At 43.0% G+C, this 17,807-nt stretch overlaps 1 protein-coding gene across 2 annotated transcripts in view; it reads left to right on the top strand.

The window, feature by feature from the left end:
• The first annotated feature begins 3,358 nt into the window (after positions 1 to 3,358).
• The window catches only part of Bard1 (BRCA1 associated RING domain 1), a 67,347-nt gene continuing 52,898 nt past the window's right edge, over positions 3,359 to 17,807 (top strand). For both annotated transcript variants that reach the window (XM_075951786.1, XM_075951785.1), the window contains exons 1-3: positions 3,359 to 3,625; positions 15,288 to 15,344; positions 16,790 to 16,938. In XM_075951786.1, coding sequence (XP_075807901.1) covers positions 3,486 to 3,625; positions 15,288 to 15,344; positions 16,790 to 16,938 — 346 coding nt within the window. In that variant the 5' untranslated portion in view covers positions 3,359 to 3,485. The remainder of the gene's footprint in view (positions 3,626 to 15,287; positions 15,345 to 16,789; positions 16,939 to 17,807) is intronic.

Here is a 17,807-nt window from a genome sequence, read left to right as displayed (position 1 = left end):
GTTTGAGGGTTTATATTCCATAGCTGAAAATGTGAAAACCCGCAAGAACGACAACACCACAGGGCTTTTAGAAGAATGTCTCCTCTCTATAGGCAGGGTGTGGATGAAACCTGACTGGCTCTGGGTCCCAGCGACTCAGAAGCCAGAGACTAGAGGCTGCTCAGAGCGGTCTCTCATGGCGGGGACCATGTATGAGTGGTCCAAAGGAAAAGAAAAGAAAAAGAAAGGAGAAAGAAAAATCCGAGGGACCCCAGGCCCCAGATCAAATGCATAGCACAGCATGTTCAGCGCTAGCATGGGAGGAACAACCCGGTTAGTCCAGTCACGTTTTTAGCTATGGGAATCAAGCAGAGATGAATGTCAGCAAAGGGCTCAACAGTAGCCATGAAGGCTGTGGTTGGGGGCTGGAAGGGGAAAACTCAACACCCAAGCCGCTGGTGTGTGTAGAGGTCGGTGTTCAGGCAGATAGAATGAAGAGCTGTTGTAAAGAAACCTGGTTCCTGAGGCCAGGGTTCCACATGTCCTCAGCCTGCCCACTGGCAGGCTGGAGGGAATGTGGAGAGTACCAGAGGCTAGTCACAAGCAACAAATGTTAAGGTAAAACGCTGCAGATCCCCAAATGGCGGCAGTGGGCCATGAGACCTCAGTGGACCACGAGAGCACAGACCACAGAGGCAGCCAGTCTCAGGCAGGAAGCCACATGGTAAGTGAGAGACTGAGACCCATACAGGAAAAGTGGATACTTATTCAGTAGGCTATGAAGGAAAAAGGGGGGAAGGGGAGAAGAGCAGAGAGAGAGGCAGAGAGAGGAAGAGAAAGTGAAACAGAGAGAGAGAAAGAGAGAGAGAAAGAGAGAGGGGGGAGGGAGGGAGGGAGGGAGGGAGGGAGGGAGAGTGAGAAGGGAAGAAAGGTGAAGAAGAGTGAAGAAGAGAGGCAGGCAGAAGGAAAATCCACCCACTTGCCTCAGCAGAGGCAGTGGGCGGGGTTTATCTCTTAAAGGGACAGGACAGACCATTATAATGACCGGTTCCTTTTGATTTCCCCATCTACTTGCCACCACTTCCTAATGCCTTCTGTGGGAAGGACAGGGGGGAAACCCAATTGTGCTTTCTTTGACCAGATGGTCCCTAGCTAGTTCTGAAGAGAAGGTTCTGGTCTTCAGCAGACATTTGCTGACCTCTGATCCTCCACCCTAGAGCACCACAAAGACAGAGTAAATGCCCCTAGGTACACAAGAAAGCATCCTTCTGGGCCACTGAGCTAAGGCAGAAAGGGGGGTGCCATATCCTAAGCATCCTGCCTGGGCTCCAAATGGACCCAGAACCTCATGCCAATCACTCATTTATCCCAATGACAACCTTGTGACAGATTTGCCTAGGGTCAGGTTTGGAAACATAGCCCCATTTCTAGAACACACTGGGAGCCAAGTGGATTGCTAATCCACATTACAAGTGTGAAGCCAAGGGGCCTTTCTAGAACAGCAAACACAGGGTCAGCTGCTGTCACTGTCCTGTGGTAAAGACTTTATGGCAGTCTGGAAGACAGCCATTCAGGATCAGTGTCAGCATGGCTAGGCTCACATGAGGGCTTCCCCACTTTCTGTGCTCTTACACAGTAGAAAGTGAGCAAATTCTTTCTCAGCTGAAGATTATAGTGTTTCTGTTAATCCCAAAGATGGGAGGAGAAAAACCACCAACCCAAATAAACACGGCCAAACTAATTAAAGTAAGCATTTTAATTTGTGTACATGGGCTGCCTCCCCCTAAGGCAGGGTCCAAGAGGTCAGAATTATGAAGACAGGGTTTTTATAGCTCGGGGCAGGATTTCCAAATGGGGATTTGACAGGCAAAATACAGGATTCTGACAGGTTACAGGTGCAGAACAAAAGCACAACAAGTCAGTCATAATGACGCCCAGAAACAAAGACATGACTGCAAGGTGGTCATGACAGGGTAGTCAAAACAACCTTTTGAAACAGGGGAGGTGTGGCAAGATGGTCATATCTTTTTGAAAGAAAGAAAGAGTTGATATGGAACATCTACCGTAGAACAATTTTTAATTAAGGTTACAGGTGAGGCGTAGCTCAGACCTTAAGAAACAGAAGTTTAGTCATAAACATGAATGGACCTGGTTTGTCTTTACTATCAGATGCAGGCTGGTTCGTCAGTTCTCAAAATCTCACTTAAACCTACGTATTTCTGCCAGGCATTGCCTCCAAATGCCATCCTATTAGTGGGTAGGGCTTCAACTCCTGTACTCGGGGTAGACACAGTGATTTAGTTCCATGTTGTACCCTCTGAGGTTTTATAATCCAGTGAAGTACTTACAAGAGGCCTGGCTCATACAGTTCACGAATTCAAATCTTCAGCCTGACTTAGAGCAGGCACTGTATTAAAGGAACAGGCCAGATGTAGTGGATCTCTGGCCCTTTGGGATCTGGAGACAGAGGAAGAAGCATGCTCATATAAATGCACGGGACACAAAGTGTAATCTTGAAAGGACCTGGGAGAATCTAAATGGAGGATCAGGAAAACCTTTCAAGGACTGATGTTTGAGTCAGGATCTGAAGGAGCCCTGGTAAGGGGAAAATTCCAGGTTCCAAAGTGAATCCTAGTGTACAAAAAGACAGCAAGACAGAGACTTTTGATGAGTCGTCGAAGAGAAGCTTCATGGAAAATTGACATGTTCCTCTGGTTGGCATAGGCCACCTGATCAGAAAACAAGGAAATACCTTTAGAGTTTTATTTTTATTTATGGATTTTTGAGACAGTTTCTCTGTGTAGCCCTGGTTGTCCTTGAACTCAGAGAAACGCCTGCTTCTGCCTCTGTAGGGCTGAGATTAAAGGCGCGTTACCTACCTGACCTTTAGAGTTTAAGTTAGTGGCAAGATGAATTCTGTGTTTGGCAAGGAGAAAAAGAAAACTTTCTTATGCAGAATGGTACTACTTTTATTGTCATGGGAAAAGCTTTTCCAAGTTCAACAGTAACGAAAACGCCGTTTTTTGCTGACAGCTTCAGCAACGAGTTTCTGATGCTACAGGGTAGGTGCACAAGCCCTGCTCCGGAAAGACACCCATGGGGGGCTGCCCCCCCTTACGTTGAGGGCGTGGCCTTGAAGCCGCGCCCCTCTGTTTCGCGCGCAGGAAGTTCCACACGTCCCGCCTCCCGGGGCTTGAGGTCGTGACCTCTACCCACGCCCCCTCCACCAGGCACCCAGAGACCGGGCACACAACTCCGGGGGGCGGGGCCTCAAGCCTCGCCCCTCCGCTTCCGGAACTTTGCCCGCGTCTCTGAAGCTCCGCCCCAGCCCCTGAGGGCGTGGCCTCAAGCCGCGCCCCTCCGTCTCCGGGAGTTTTACCGCGCGCGTCTCCGCCGCGCTGCCCCAGGCGTCCCAGCGGCTCGGGGACTCCGCGCGACGGCGGGGTCCGGCGGTGCCAGCGCGGGGCGGCTCCCGAGCAGGACCTGGCCTCCCGCCCTCCGAGGCGATGCCGCGTAGGCCGCCGACCGTCCGCTCGGGGAACAAGCCTTCTCCCGCGCTCGCCATGGAGCCGGCTGACGACGGGCCCTGGGCCTACAGCCGCGCGGCGCTCGCCCGCCTGGAGAGGCTGCTGCGCTGCTCCCGCTGGTGAGGACCGGCCTGGCGACCCGGTGTCGCCTGCCTCTCCGTGGCCCGTTCCTGTCCTTTCCGAGGGGCTTTCCGGTCACTCGCCGCAAACTGGGTTCAAACGGCACTTTTCGAATTTTCGCGGGAGAACAGCCGTGGGGGCGTGGCCTACGACGCTCAGGTCGCTGGCCCCTCCCCGAAAGTGACGCTCCGAGCTAGCTGGGTGGGGCTAAGGCTTTGGGGTCAGTGGCTGGGTGTTTTGGGAAGGTGGGCACCCTGACCGACCTTTTCCGAGTAGCGGCCTCGGCGTGTGGGAGAGCAGGCGGCCGGGATGGTGACCTGGCTAGAGCTAGTTTGACGGCGGCAGTGCGGCGGGCATCGCATTTTTTCCTGAGTTGGAGGATTAAGGAAGTGTACCACTCTTGCTTCTCCAACACGCCCACGCCCTATCAAGGATTTTATTCGGTCCAAAACACCTTCTTGAGTGGTTCTTCCTTAACTGTAGCTGTTTGTTGACTACGACCCCGGAAGTGCCCCTCTCTTCCCATTTTTCTCTTTGGAAGTACTGAATGTTGAACCTTCAGCCTCTAGTACTGAATTACTGCAGTGTTAAACAGCAACTGTTTCTTTAAAGTCAGACTTAATTGATACCGAATTTTGCACTTAACATTATTATTATTTGCAAAATGTTACTGTTCGAAAGGATGGCAATACACTCCTTAGGAAACTGGCAGTTTTGTTAACATGAAGACATTCTGAGCTGTGCTTTTTTTTTTCCCTGAAGCATACGAGTTATCCTTCTGGGCGTAGACATTATCTGAAACTGTACTTCTAGTCACAATAGCAGAAGCCCATGTTGGCTCATACTTTAAAATAGTCGAACCAAAGGCAGACACTTAGATGGAAACAGCATTTCACTTAGAATGTATCAGACCACTTAAGCTCAGGTTCCAGCCACATCTTTGATCTTCTCTATACCTCAGTGATACTGATTTGTTCACCCATGTGTTACTAATGAACATTTATTGAACACTTAAGGCATACCCGTATGGCTTCTGAGTAAGAAGTCATTAGTAAGCAAAGCAGACAAAAACCCCAGTGTTTCTGTCACACCGCCTCAGGGATTCCAAACCTTCTATTTGGGAGAGGAAAAAAGAAAACTAAATGTAATTATACATGTAAATCGCTTTCCTGTGGTGATTATCGTAAATGGTTAAAAAAAGGTGATGAACCATTTCCTTATACTAGGTAAAGTGTACCCAATCTATAGATTATCCTAAAATTAAGCAGTTTCCCTGTTTAGCACCTGCCAACTATTTCTTTACTATCTAAATTAAGCAAGCTTACTGTAAGAGTCAAGAGCCTGAAGATAGAGAGCAGTAGTTAGGCCAGACTTAAATATCTCCCATCCAATTGGCCAGAGAGTACTGGACTTCTGCTCCCCCCTTTTTATTACTATTAGTGTATGAACCTAGTATGTGGTAGATGAGCTAAATTTAACTGAGGGTCTAATTTTTTCTTCTGCAGTTTCAGCAAATATTACTTAGGTTGCCGCCCAAAAGAGTCCATTTTCTTTGTTTAAGAAGGTGGCTTGTGCCTTCATCTAAGCTCTCTGGAGGCAGTCAGTTACAATCAGATGACTCTCTTCTACATACAGTTCCAGGCCAGCCAGGGCTACATAATGAGACCCCGTCTCAAAACCAAATCAAAACAAAAATATAAAAATGTTTTTTCTGTGAAGGTTTAGAAAAGCAGGCTGCCAGGAGGATATTCTATGCCCTTCCCATCCCATTCAGCCCTCTGCCGCTGTCAGCTCCTTAGCACTAGGATTATGGATTTAAGCTGCCATGCCCAGCTTCACACTCAGTTTTAACAAAAGAAACTTATGTTTAAAGACGCTTTGAGCATACAGGTTTATGGTGCAGAGGAAATGACCTATATCACATTGGGAGTGCTTTTTTTTTTTTTCCATTTTGCTGTCTCTCAAGCTCTCTGCCCCCCTGCTCCCGCCTCTCTTGCTAGAAAAGAGCAACCTAGGTTGGTCTGCGGCTTGCTTGGGCTCAACATCATCCAGAGTGTCATGTTATTTGAAATTGTGTGTGTCCTTTTACAGAGCTTCAGAGTCCCCCCCAGTAGGCTGGTGATGATTACCCCGATTACCCTCACACTCGGCTTGCAGCTGTCACCTGTCTTGTGTAGCACATTGGATCTGTTTTGTAGCCGGCAAGACTTGCTCCTGCAGTGGACTGCTACATTACAGGGCATTCTTTCCTGACCTTTAACATGATTCTGGCTTCAAGGTGAAGCTGGTGAAAGTAAAGTGTTCAAGAGGTCAGATGTGACATTTGTTTTAGGGCCACGCCTCACGACCAAACAGAAGCTATTTAAATATCAGGGAAAAAGAGGCCTGAAGACCTTGTTGTTAGAGGCTGCCAGAAAGTAGAGTTCCAGGGTGTTCTGAGGGAAGCAGGAAATGCATATAGGAACTGCCTTGTCAAAGCTCCAGGTGTCCTTCCTGTGGTGCTCTTTGTGAATTAAAATTAATTAGGTACTTCCTGGCATATTTTTGGGGTGGGGAGAGTTGGGCTTTTTATGCCAATTGTATTTTGAGCATTTATGTCACTTTAGAGACAATTAAAAAGTAATAACTTTGAAGATAGTTGGTTTTCTTTTTTCAAGTTATTCCTTATTTAAAAGACAAAAATTTCATTTTACATGTAAGTATATATACATATGTGTGTGCCCACACACATGTGTCTTTTGAGACATTCTCACTCTGTGGTTCTTGGTACTCACTGTACCCAGGGTGCCCTCAGACACATAGTGATCCTTTGACTCAGTCACCTGAATTTAGATGTGAACTTGGCTTTCTTTTATGTCTTTTTTGAGGGGGAGGGTTGAAGTACAGGATCATGTTATGTAGTCCATGGGGACTTTAAACTTGGGGATCTTATTGCCACAGTCATGAGAGTTCTGGGATCACAGCACTATTCATGGATTGTAGGGGCAGGGCGGGTTGTTGAATGGTTAAAGTGTTTCCTGTACAGGCATGAGGACCTGAATGCAGATCCTGCCTCACATAGAGTGAGGTTGGCTCTGCACATCTATAACCCCAGTGTGGGGGCGGAGTGGAGGGAGACCATCTGGCTGAAATGGTTATCTCCAGGCTAAGTAAGATTGTCTCAAAAAAGTAGTGAAATGATTGAGGATGATATCCTACCATTAGCGCTGGTCTCTGTATGTGCCTACATATGATATGCCACACATGTATACACCATGCTTTTAGGTATACATACAAATTAGAAGACATTATTGGATAGACACCCATCATCCCAGTCCGCCCAGGTTTTTCAGATCTTGGGTCAGTGTTATTATTCTTTGTTTACTTTATTGTTTACCTAATCTTAATAAGATTGCCTGTTTTATACTAAATGGCATATAAATATTCCTAAAATAAAGCTTAGATTTCCTGCTGCAGCACTGAACTTTTGCCTTTCTTCAGGAGTTTTGAGTCTTCAGAGTGATTCTTACAGGCCAGTGAGCCTTAAGTAGGATGATTGCTCCCTCTGGATAGCTGTGGCACTGGTTGGTTATTCATTAGAACAAGAAATCACCAAAGCATAGTAGCAGCAATGCATTTTCTACCCTTAAGGCATATGTGCTCAATTTTAAGGAGTGTGAGGGATACACAGTTCAGGGTAAGTGATGATGAAGGCCCGAGAGATGTAGAGGAGGGAACTTTGCTTAGGTCGTTATTGTGGAGGAAAGCCACATGGGCTTTACAGTTGGACTTTTGAGATGTGGGTAGATTTTTATTAATAGAACTGTTGGCCACAGTGGTGGAGATGGTGGGATATTAGCAAATGATTTGTGTGCTAAGAATGGTAGGTTACATGAGAGTGGGTGAGATAATCTGGGAGTTAAGGTCACTTAGATCTCGAGGGATAAGAGCCTAACAACAAAGTGTCCCTTTAGTTTGCATAATTAATGTTCTAGTTTGCTTCCCTGTTGTTGTGATTAACACCATGACCAAAAACAATTTGGGGAGAAAAGGATTTATTTCAGATTATATTTCTAGGTAAGGATCCCTCTCCAAGGGAGACCAGGGCAGGAAACTCAAGACAGGAAATTAGAAGTGGGAACTGAAGCAGAAACTATGGAATACTGACTGCTCTGTAACTAGAATTTAGCTGACTTATCTAGCCCAGGCCCAACTGCCTAGGGATGGTGCTGCCCACAGTGACTTGGGATTTCCCTGTCACTTGTCAATCAACACAATAGCCAATCTGATAAAAGGTGGTTTTTCAATTGAAGCTCCCTTGACTGTATCTAATTGACAATTAAAAAAACAAAATCAAACCAAAAGTGAGCTAGCACAGCTCACTTCCTAAGGAAAGCTATTCATGTGGGCTCCTAGAATTCTGTTGTCCTTAGCTATCAAATGATGAATGTAAATGAACTGACTTTTAAAGCTGTCTCCAATTTACAGATTTCATAATTGTCAGTATTGTTTAAAGCTTTTATAAAAATTAACATATATGTAAAGAGGGACACAGATAGTGTCCAGTTTGCACCATACCCTCCAGTCTAGAATTCATTTATTCATGGAATTTATTTCTGTGTTATTTTACTTACTTACTCGATGTCTGCCTTCTTCAGTTATGGTATAGTGCTCATAAAGAGAGGTTCATGTTTTTAGTCACAGTGCCAGATATAATGTTTCTTAATGTTAAAATAATGAATGAAGAAAACTAGGTCAACTAGGTCCCAATTTCAAAGTGGTGATACCAAGATGACCTACTTAATTCACCAAGAGCACAAGAGAATCCTCCATTGGTTTCTAGAGTTAATTACCAATACTGAACAGTGGTTAAGGCCTCAAGGCAGCTGTACATGTAGATCAGTCTGACTTCTGAGATTCAGAATTAAAACTACTGTATATGCAGTCCCCTTATGGATGAGGGCCCAGTTGGTGTTATAGAGGGCTTATCAGACACATGGGACACCTTTTATTTTACTTAATTTTCAAACAGAGTCTCATTGTGTTGTTGAAGTTGGTCTCAGACTCACAGATTCTCACTCCTCAGCCTCCCTGGTGGTGGGACTGCCAGTGCATGCCACTGAGAGCAGCTGGATCCCTTTCTTAGCGAAGGTATTACTGGTAAGCAGGTCTGGGCTCAGAGGACACATTGGATATATGCAGGAGTTACTTCCATGTGATTGAAGTCTATTTCTAGAGATGAGAAGGGAAGAGAGGAAGGCCTAGCTGTGAGCCTTGAAATCCAGCATTCTAGTGTCAGATGAAAGCGATGAGGCTTTTAAAGAGCCAGAGCAGCAGTTGCTTAGATGTTGTTTTACTTTGGAGGGAAGGGAAGAGAAGACAGACACAACACTAACACTGTTGGGTCAGGTCTACCTGATGGTCACTGGGGCTTGTGTATAGCAGCTTCTTTTAGGATAGGATCTACTATAATTAGTCATTACTGAAATTCTCTTGTGCATTTACTTTTGTCATTCAACATTTGCTGACACAATTAAGTACAAATTTAAAGTTTTCCCGCGTGATTTGTCTGAATCTGACATATATAATCGCCACAAAGAGACTCTGGCCAGGGAAGCAGATCAGTGCCTTGCTCAGCCAACATTAGAGAAGCTTCCTTTCTGCAGCAGATGTGAACACAAGAGAGACCCACAACCAGATAATATGCAGAGAGTAAACACCTTGCCTCGGCCCAAAATAGAATGTCTCCATCAAATTCCTCCCCTCAGGGTTCAGGGAACCCTGTGGAAGAGGAGGTAGAAAGAATGTAAGAGTCAGGGGGGATGTAGGACACCAAGAAAACATGGTCCTCTGAATCAGCATGAGCAAAGCTCATAAGAATTCAGAGACTGCAGTAGCATTTATAAGGCCTGCATGCACTATGTAGAAAGTTAGAGAAGTGTGAGTGTAGTTGAGAGTTGTAAAGCTGAGTTTTACAAAGGTATGGAGAGTTGAAAGCTCTCCTTATGAAGTAAGTGTCTTCTGCATTTTCCTCCTTCCTAGTGTACTCATAGGACATGGGTAAAGGTAGAGTGAGGAATTTTTGCCCAGTCTTCCATTTGCTTCATTCACTAAGGGTTATTGAGATCCATGCTAGGTGGTAGGTAGAAGGGATTGGGGAACTTAAAAAAACAAAAAACAAACAAACAAAAAAGGTCTCATGTGAAAGGCTATAGTGAATTTGGAAATAAGGAAGTGAAAATCTGGCAGTTAAAATAAAAGTGTTTTCAACATTCAATTCCAGAGCCCAGTTAGATGCCATTGCTGCTCTTTGGAACTTTAGAACATTTTTTATCTCCCTTAAGTCTTATTTTCATTTGTTTGTATAACACCCCAGTAGATTCTAGTCCCGTAGGAAGGAATAACAGACTCAGTTGAGTGTTTTTCACATGCCTGGTGATTCTCTACTTGCTTTTTTACTGTCATTTTTCTTATGTTCCTGTATAGTGTTTGAATAGCGTGTTGACAGTGTCAGATCTTCATATTTGTTGTATAGAAGAAAGTGTATTCTAGACTTGTTAGGCAAAGTTGGGGGCTAGAGCTGGATGCAGAATATGGGGGAATTGTCACAGACATTGGCCCAACCATGGCAGAGCTTCTGCTGGGAGCAACAAGAAGGGTCATACTGCATAATTCCAAAGGGCAGTGTCATGGTAAAATTGTATTTAAAATGATACTCCTGAAGGAATGATAAGGTGGAACCTTGTCTGGTAACTCAAGATCATCAGTGCTTGTGTATCCTTTAAGAGATTTTCTATGTGTGCCTTCAAATGAGATGATACTGTACATGAAGTAATAGCTTAGTCATTACCTTACTGCAAAATGTTTAAGTTGCTTATTGTCTTTTGTAGTAACACTCAGTACTGGAGTGAGTATTTTTACCATGGTTTTAAAGCTTATGCATGAACATAAAAGCTTGCAGTGAATATGTTCTTTATCTCTCACCTTTCCTGAGGTCTATAATTTGGATTCAATTTATTTTTTACCTCTAGGTTTCCCAATAACATTTATATTCCCCTTTCTAGGTTGTTTTCTAGCTTAGATACTATTTCTTTTCTTCTAACTTTTAAAGCTGAATTTTCTTATTCTGTATTAACCTTGCACTGTAGAAGGTGACTGGGTATAGCATTCAAAGTCCAGAGTAATTTCCCATTATTAATTAAGTCTTCACTCCCCTAGTCTTTCAAATCTCTTACAACCTTTGAAAAGTCCTATGTGCTGATTTCTTTTTAAACAGTATTTATGGCATTTTAATTGGATTTCTCTTTCATATTTTGAAATTTTCAAATAGTTTCATCCTGAGGCCTTTAAGGTAGCAAAGATGTTTTACTTTTTCGATGTTTATCCTTAGTTTTGAGGATTTCATACATATATACAATGAAATATGATCATAGTTATCCCCTATTTTCCCCCTCCAGTTCTTCCTACACTCTCCCAACCTATCCTGCTTCCAACATCATCTCTTTACATTTTTTTCTTTCAGCCTATTAATTTCCATTAGTGCTGCCCTTATATGCATGAGTGTGGGGCTATCCACTGGAGCATGGGAAACCTACCAGTGGCCACACCCTCAAATGATTTTCCTCTCCCTTGGCAAGTCTCTGTATCTTATTAGTAAGGCTCTATTGTTTCTTTATCTCTGAAAGCTTACCTATGTAATATTTGATGTTTTTAAGTCTCATTATTTACAAGTATCATTTTCAACAGAAATTTCTGGAGCTTTAATAATTGAGTTAAAGTTGGATATATTTAAGATTTTGGTTAGTATCTCTTAGTTATAAGGTAAAATTCATTCATTCTTGGTATCTTCTTAACCAAAAGTTTGACTTTGACATAGTTAAACTCTACTTCTGCAGTGTCTGCCTTATATCCTCCCTTGAAGTAGGCCTTGCTTTCTTTCCATTTGGCCATCACATTTCCCTTACTGTTCTTTTCCCCAGAACCCATACAGAACTCATTCACATTTCCCATATCTTGTCTCATTTGTTAAAAGCCTCATAGTGGTCTATCCTACTAATTAGAATAGTTCTACTGGTCTATTCATATATATGCCACTGCTAATTACATGATAATATACCATTGCTAGGGCGAAGGGTAAAAACTATAGAAAAGGTTCAGAGTTACTTTAGGAAGGAAATAGGAGGCTTAGAAACAGAATGCAGACATTGAGTTTAATAGTACCCGAGAAAGCCAGGAGTATGTGGACTGATTGCATGGTGGAGATCTGCTGACGTGGAGGGTAGGAAGTGAAACAGCCAAGGCCATGCTAAAGTAGGCAGGGAGAGGTGCTGTAAGAAAATGAAGACTCAGTGGAAGAAGAGGGTAGTGTAACTTCACAGGGAAGTCAAGGAGGAGAAAGAACCCAAGGCTAAAATGGTTAGGATGGACTCACTGGTAGAGCATTTAGTTCAGTTGGGGGACATGGTAGAATGGGTGGTGGGGACCAAATACAGAGATTTTTAGGTTGAAGGGGAGGTTACCTGTCTTAAGTTTTCTATTGCTGTGAAGAGACATCACGACCACCACTACTCTTATAAAGGAAAACATTTAGTCGGGGTGGCTTATAGTTTCAGAGGTTTAGCCCATTATCATCATGGCAGGACAAGGCAGTGTGCAGGCAGACTTGCTGCTGGAGAAGGAGTTGAGAGTTCTACATCTTGATCTGTAGGTAGTAGGATGTGAACTGTGTTACTGGGTGTAGCTTGAGCATAGGAGACCTCAAAACCTACCCCCACAGTGACACACTTTCTTCAACAAGGTCATATCTACTCCAACAAAGCCACACCTTCTAATAGTGCCACTTCCTATGGGGACCATTTTCTTTAAAACCATCACATTGCCTGTGTATGCTTACATGTGAGTGAAAGAAAGGTGATTGATTCTAACAGTGATGGCCACAACCTTTAAACAGGGAAGGTACTGGAGCTTGAGAACAGCCCATTGCAGGAATGATGAGTACCTGAGGAAGAGTTTCTCCTCTGAGAGGAGAGGAGCAGGTGAGGTTATGGGACAGGTAGCAGGGGTCCAGATGGTCACAGGTTCACACTGTGTGAGGTACTTAGGAGCTATGGTAGCTTTGAATAACCATGTAGTCATTGCTTAGCTTTTTACTTAGTGATCATCTCATCGTTGTCAAGGTACAAAGGTGAAGAAATACTGCTTTTTACAAACATAGTTTTTTTCTTTTACTTCTCTGCCTTATTTTGGATAGAGTCTCATTTTTTAGGCCAAGAAGCCAGGGAACTCGTTATGTAGTGTAAACTGTCCTTAAACCTAGGATCCTCCTACATCTGCTTTCTGAGTGTAGGAGAATTAGGTGTTAACTACCTCATCAACCACCCTTCTATTTTTTTTTTTCTTTTGATTTTGAATCAGGGTTTCTCTGTGTTTCTTTAGCTGCCATGGAACTCCCTCTGTAGACCAGGCTGGCCTCAACTCACAGAGATGTGTTTGCCTCTACCTCCTGAGTACTGGGATTAAAAGAGTGTGCCACCACCCTGGGCTTCCTTCTGATATCCAGAGCCTGAAAGGCAAGGAGCACTGAGGGCTGTCTAGCATTATGAACTTGCATTCACAAGTCAATAGTAAAAGTGGCCCTGAGTAGTTAAACCTTGCGGTCTGGGCTGAATACAGAATCCAGTGAACCACAAGGATGGTCAGTATTCACTATACAGAGCAGTTGGCTTTGCTTAGGATACACAGATACAAGATACACAGACAAGGAGTAGGAATTCCATGTTGTGGGGGGGAAACAAGTAGAATTTAGCCCTTAATTATGAAAGAGTTGGTTAGGTTTCATAATTCATATAATAAAACTTATAGGAGCCACACAAATACTGGTTATAATCATTGTATTGTTAGAGTTGCCAAACTCATATTTTGTCAGTTCTATGTAGTGTGATGGAAAAATGAGGTTTTGTGAGTTTTTGAAAGTAATAGTTTTATAATGTCAGCAAGCAGCTGATGGAGGAAGGTCATTGGTTAAAATAAAAGAAGCTGCTTGGCTTTCATTGGTTAGGAGATAGGTGGGAGGAGTAAACAGAACAGAATGCCGGGAGGAAGAGGAAGTGAGGTCAGACTCGACAGCTCTCCTCTCGGGAGCAGACGCATTCAGCAGAGACGCCTTGCTACCTGCTCCAGGGAAGACGCACACTATGAAGCTCCGACCCGGGATGGACTTAGGCTAGAATCTTCCCGGTAAGACCGGTGCTATACAGATGATAAGAAATGGGCTAGTCCAGGTGCGAGAGTTAGCCTAGAAGAGGCTAGGTAGAAATGGGCCAGAACAGTGTTTAAATGAATACAGTGTCTGTGTAATTATTTCTGGTAAAGCTAGCCGGGCAGGGCAGGCGGCTGGGGTTTTGGGGACGTAGCCCCGCGTCGCCCCTATTACTACAAGCAGCATTTTTAGTAACTTGAGAGTATTGGCTGTGTACTTTCTTCTTAGCCCCTTCCCAAAAGCTCCATTTCACCTTAGTGTTCATATCTATTAAATGTGCAATGTGAAATGTTTGATGTTTCCAGAAATGCAGAGAACTGTGTTTTACTGATAGGTGATTTGTATTTAGAGATAACTGGATAATAATGGTGTAAACACCTAAAGGTCTGGCGTTGGTATAATAAGCCAAGTGCAGGAAGTGGTCATCCTTTAAGGGCTTTACTTGTGTGCTGTGCTTTTGATGTATTTGTTACCCCACTGAGTGTCAGGGCTTCGCGTCTGTGCATTAGGAAGAGCCTGTCCTTTCCTCTGACGTCAGAGGCAGCAGGAATCCTGATGGACGGCACTAGGGAGGTTTTGCTTCTGCCTCTCTTCTCTCAGTGTACTGAATCTCCTGAAGATGCCAGCTCGCTTGCGTCTGGAATTGTTTAAACAGTCAACTAGCTGTGAACTGAAAGAATGATCATATTTGGTCAAAATTTCTATAAAAGTAGATGACTCCATAATAGCAGACTATTAGGTTTTTGTTTGTTTGTTGTTTTTAAATGGAAAGCACTGCATTATTATGGTCAAGGTGTTCCAATGTCATAGTTTTCTGGGACTGTTCTAGGTTTTATCCCTGTCCAGTTAAGAACCCCTCTCCACTCTGAGAAATGTCTCATTGGATGGCAGGCCCCATTTTAGATTTATAGGTTTCACTTCAAGGTAGTCAGGGAAGATGTACCTTAGCTGTTGAAAGAAGAAGTTGGGAGGTGCTTCAACACTGGTCCCTTTTCCTAACCTCTCAACAGATACATTATAAAAAGTACAAAAATTAGGTGGGCGGTGGTGGCACAGGCCTTTAATTCCAGGACTCAGGGGCAGAGGCAGGCGGATCTCTGTGATTTCGAGGCCAGCCTGGTGTACAAGAGCTAGTTTGCAGAATAGGCTCCAAAGCTACAGAGAAACCGTGTCTCAAACAAAACAAAACAACACAAAAAACAAACAAAAAGTACTAAAATTCATCATGATAATTGCTATTTGAGTACAAGAAGTATGTCCATGGGGTATTTAGCCAGCAGAATTAAAGCCTTTGCAATAAATGTTTCCTTAATATTTTCTTCTTTAATGAAGAGAGAAAGAAGATTGTGTTAGGTCTTAGGTGTGTAACTTATTGGGCAGGAAATGCTTATGTAACAATGATGTATCTTCCTTTCTTCATTCAGCACTAATATTCTGAAGGAACCTGTGTGCTTAGGAGGATGTGAGCACATTTTCTGTAGGTAAGTAGTTAGAATCTGATTTGCCTTGGTGGAATCATTTTTGTTTTGTTGCTTTGGTTTTTCGAGACAGGGTTTCTCTGTAGTTTTGGAGCCTGTCCTGGAACTAGCTCTTGTAGACCAGGCTGGCCTCGAACTCACAGAGATCCGCCTGCCTCTGCCTCCTGAGTGCTGGGATTAAAGGCCTGTGCCACCACCACCCTGCTGCAGTGATGGGATTATGATGCCTGTCTTGATTTGCACTTTGATGTAATTGTGATGTCTCCATGTTATCTTTAGAACTGTTTTATTTATAACTAAGAAATAAAGCTCAGAGGGGCGTGTCCAGAGTTCCAGAGGAAGTAGCTCTGCTAAGGTTTTGGAAATGCAGCAATGCCTTAGATGTGATTCTAAAATTCTGATACGTCCTTGAATATTCCAGTTTTGAATGACTGAGACAATAGTCTTTCAAAATTTATTGAAGTCTAGTTCTTAAATTTCCAAGGTCGGGTGACTTAAAACAGTAAATATTTATTGTTGTAGATCAGAAAGTCAAGTTCTGATATATGTTGGTAGAATTTGTTCCCTCTGAAGGCTGTGCAGGAGACTGTTTTTGCCGGGTTTCTTGTGGGTTGTTAATGAGGTTTTCCCTTGCTGTGACAGAATAGCTGACTTCAGCAGTTGTCGGGTGTCTATTGGTCAGCCTCTTTGTCACCGTGCCATAAGTTATCTGAGGAAAGGTTTCTTTGAGATAGGGTCTCAGGGTTCAGGTACAGTGCTTAGTGCTCGGCTTTGGTGAATTTGGTGCTTAAACACCAGTTTTGCTTCTTGGGGTTAGTATAATAAGCCAAGTGCTGGGTATGTTTATCCTTCAAAGGTTTTCTGAGGAAAAACCTCGTGAAAAAGAGCAGCGTGGTGGTAGGAGCATATGGAGGTAGATGGTCTGTCATGGTGGCCAGGAAACAGGAAGGATTGAGGATTTAACACTAGGTATAATCTGCAGTGACGTCTATAGTGATATCTTGTTAAAGTTTCATCTACCTCCCCAAATAGCGCTACATGGTTGGGGACCAAGCATTCAACTGTGAGTCTGTCAGAGGAGCTTGTTATGTGTAAGTCATAGTCTCTAAGCACACATTGGAGATTCACACATACATAACAGGGGAGAAGATTTATATTGGTTAGACGTTTCTGGTCCATAGTCCTTTATATTGAGACTATTTGTTCACATCTCTATAGCTTTACCCTTAGCAGCCATAGACTTGTTTGCTGGGAAAAATTAGACAGATTGTCATGCTAAATAATGTCTCATCATAGTAAAGCGATCAGACTTTACATATATGTGCATACCCTATTCTCCAAGCACACTGCTTTACCATACTATGGGAAACAACTGCTGTTTTCTTTATGTTTATATGCTCTAGTGTTTGGAGTTCAGATTCTCCTGATTTTTCTTTTAATTTTTTAAGTGTTTGTATAAGTGACTGCGTTGGATCAGGATGTCCAGTATGTTACACCCCAGCCTGGATCCTAGACCTCAGGATAAACAGACAATTGGACAGCATGATCCAGCTTTATAGCAAGCTTCGGAATTTGCTACATGATGATAAACTTTCAGGTGAGTAACATGCTGTCATTCTTTTGTTAAATGGTGGACAAATTAGTAATGGTAATGACTACATGGAGGAAGAATGGATAAAGAGTTCTGAATGGTGTGGCTCAGATCGTAAGATTAGTAGGGTTTTTTTTTTAAGTTATTTTGAGAAATGAGATAATTAAGTCTCAGCTTTATAGATGAGGTGCCAAGGTCCAGAGAAGTTAAATGCTCTTGCCTACAGCCACATGTATAGTTAATACAAGAAGCAAGAGAAATAGTACTCATTTCTTGGTGTCAGTCCAGAGAGTCTCACTTCACACTGACTGCTTTCTGCAGTTAGGATAATTTCTGTAGATTATATATGCTATTGTGACTTTATTTATAATAGTGCTTAATTCACTTAAGTACCCTGTTATAAGATAGAATACAATATTCTTGCAAGGATCACTTTTCTAGACTGAATTAATTATGTATACATTTTGGAAGAACAAAAATCTAACACTTATTTCCTTTTCTATTTAAATGGGGGTTAATGTTTTTCAAATTGTTCTTAGACTCTGTGTATTAACTATATGTCTTCCCATTGTGCCTTCTGCTGAGAACTAATTGGCTGTGAAAAGAAACTAAAGTGTTTTGAATTTTTATAATTGGATGTTGGAGTTGTATTTTCATTGACCAAAGCATATCATTTTAGCATGTATTTATAGGAGACCCTGTCTGGCAGGATGCCATGAAAGAATGATAATGGTAATATGAAATTGTTGGCTTTTTCTGTTTTTTGAGTTCTTTGTTCTCTGGATTCTGATATGTTAGTGTGTTAACTCCTAGTAAAGTTGATTAAACAAAATTAAACAAGTCAAATGATTTTAAGTGTTGTTGACAACAGGTGT

Source organism: Microtus pennsylvanicus, chromosome 17, assembly GCF_037038515.1.
Source record: "Microtus pennsylvanicus isolate mMicPen1 chromosome 17, mMicPen1.hap1, whole genome shotgun sequence".
In the NCBI taxonomy this organism is placed as follows: Eukaryota; Metazoa; Chordata; class Mammalia; order Rodentia; family Cricetidae; genus Microtus; species Microtus pennsylvanicus.
This window is presented reverse-complemented; position numbering and strand designations above follow the sequence as displayed.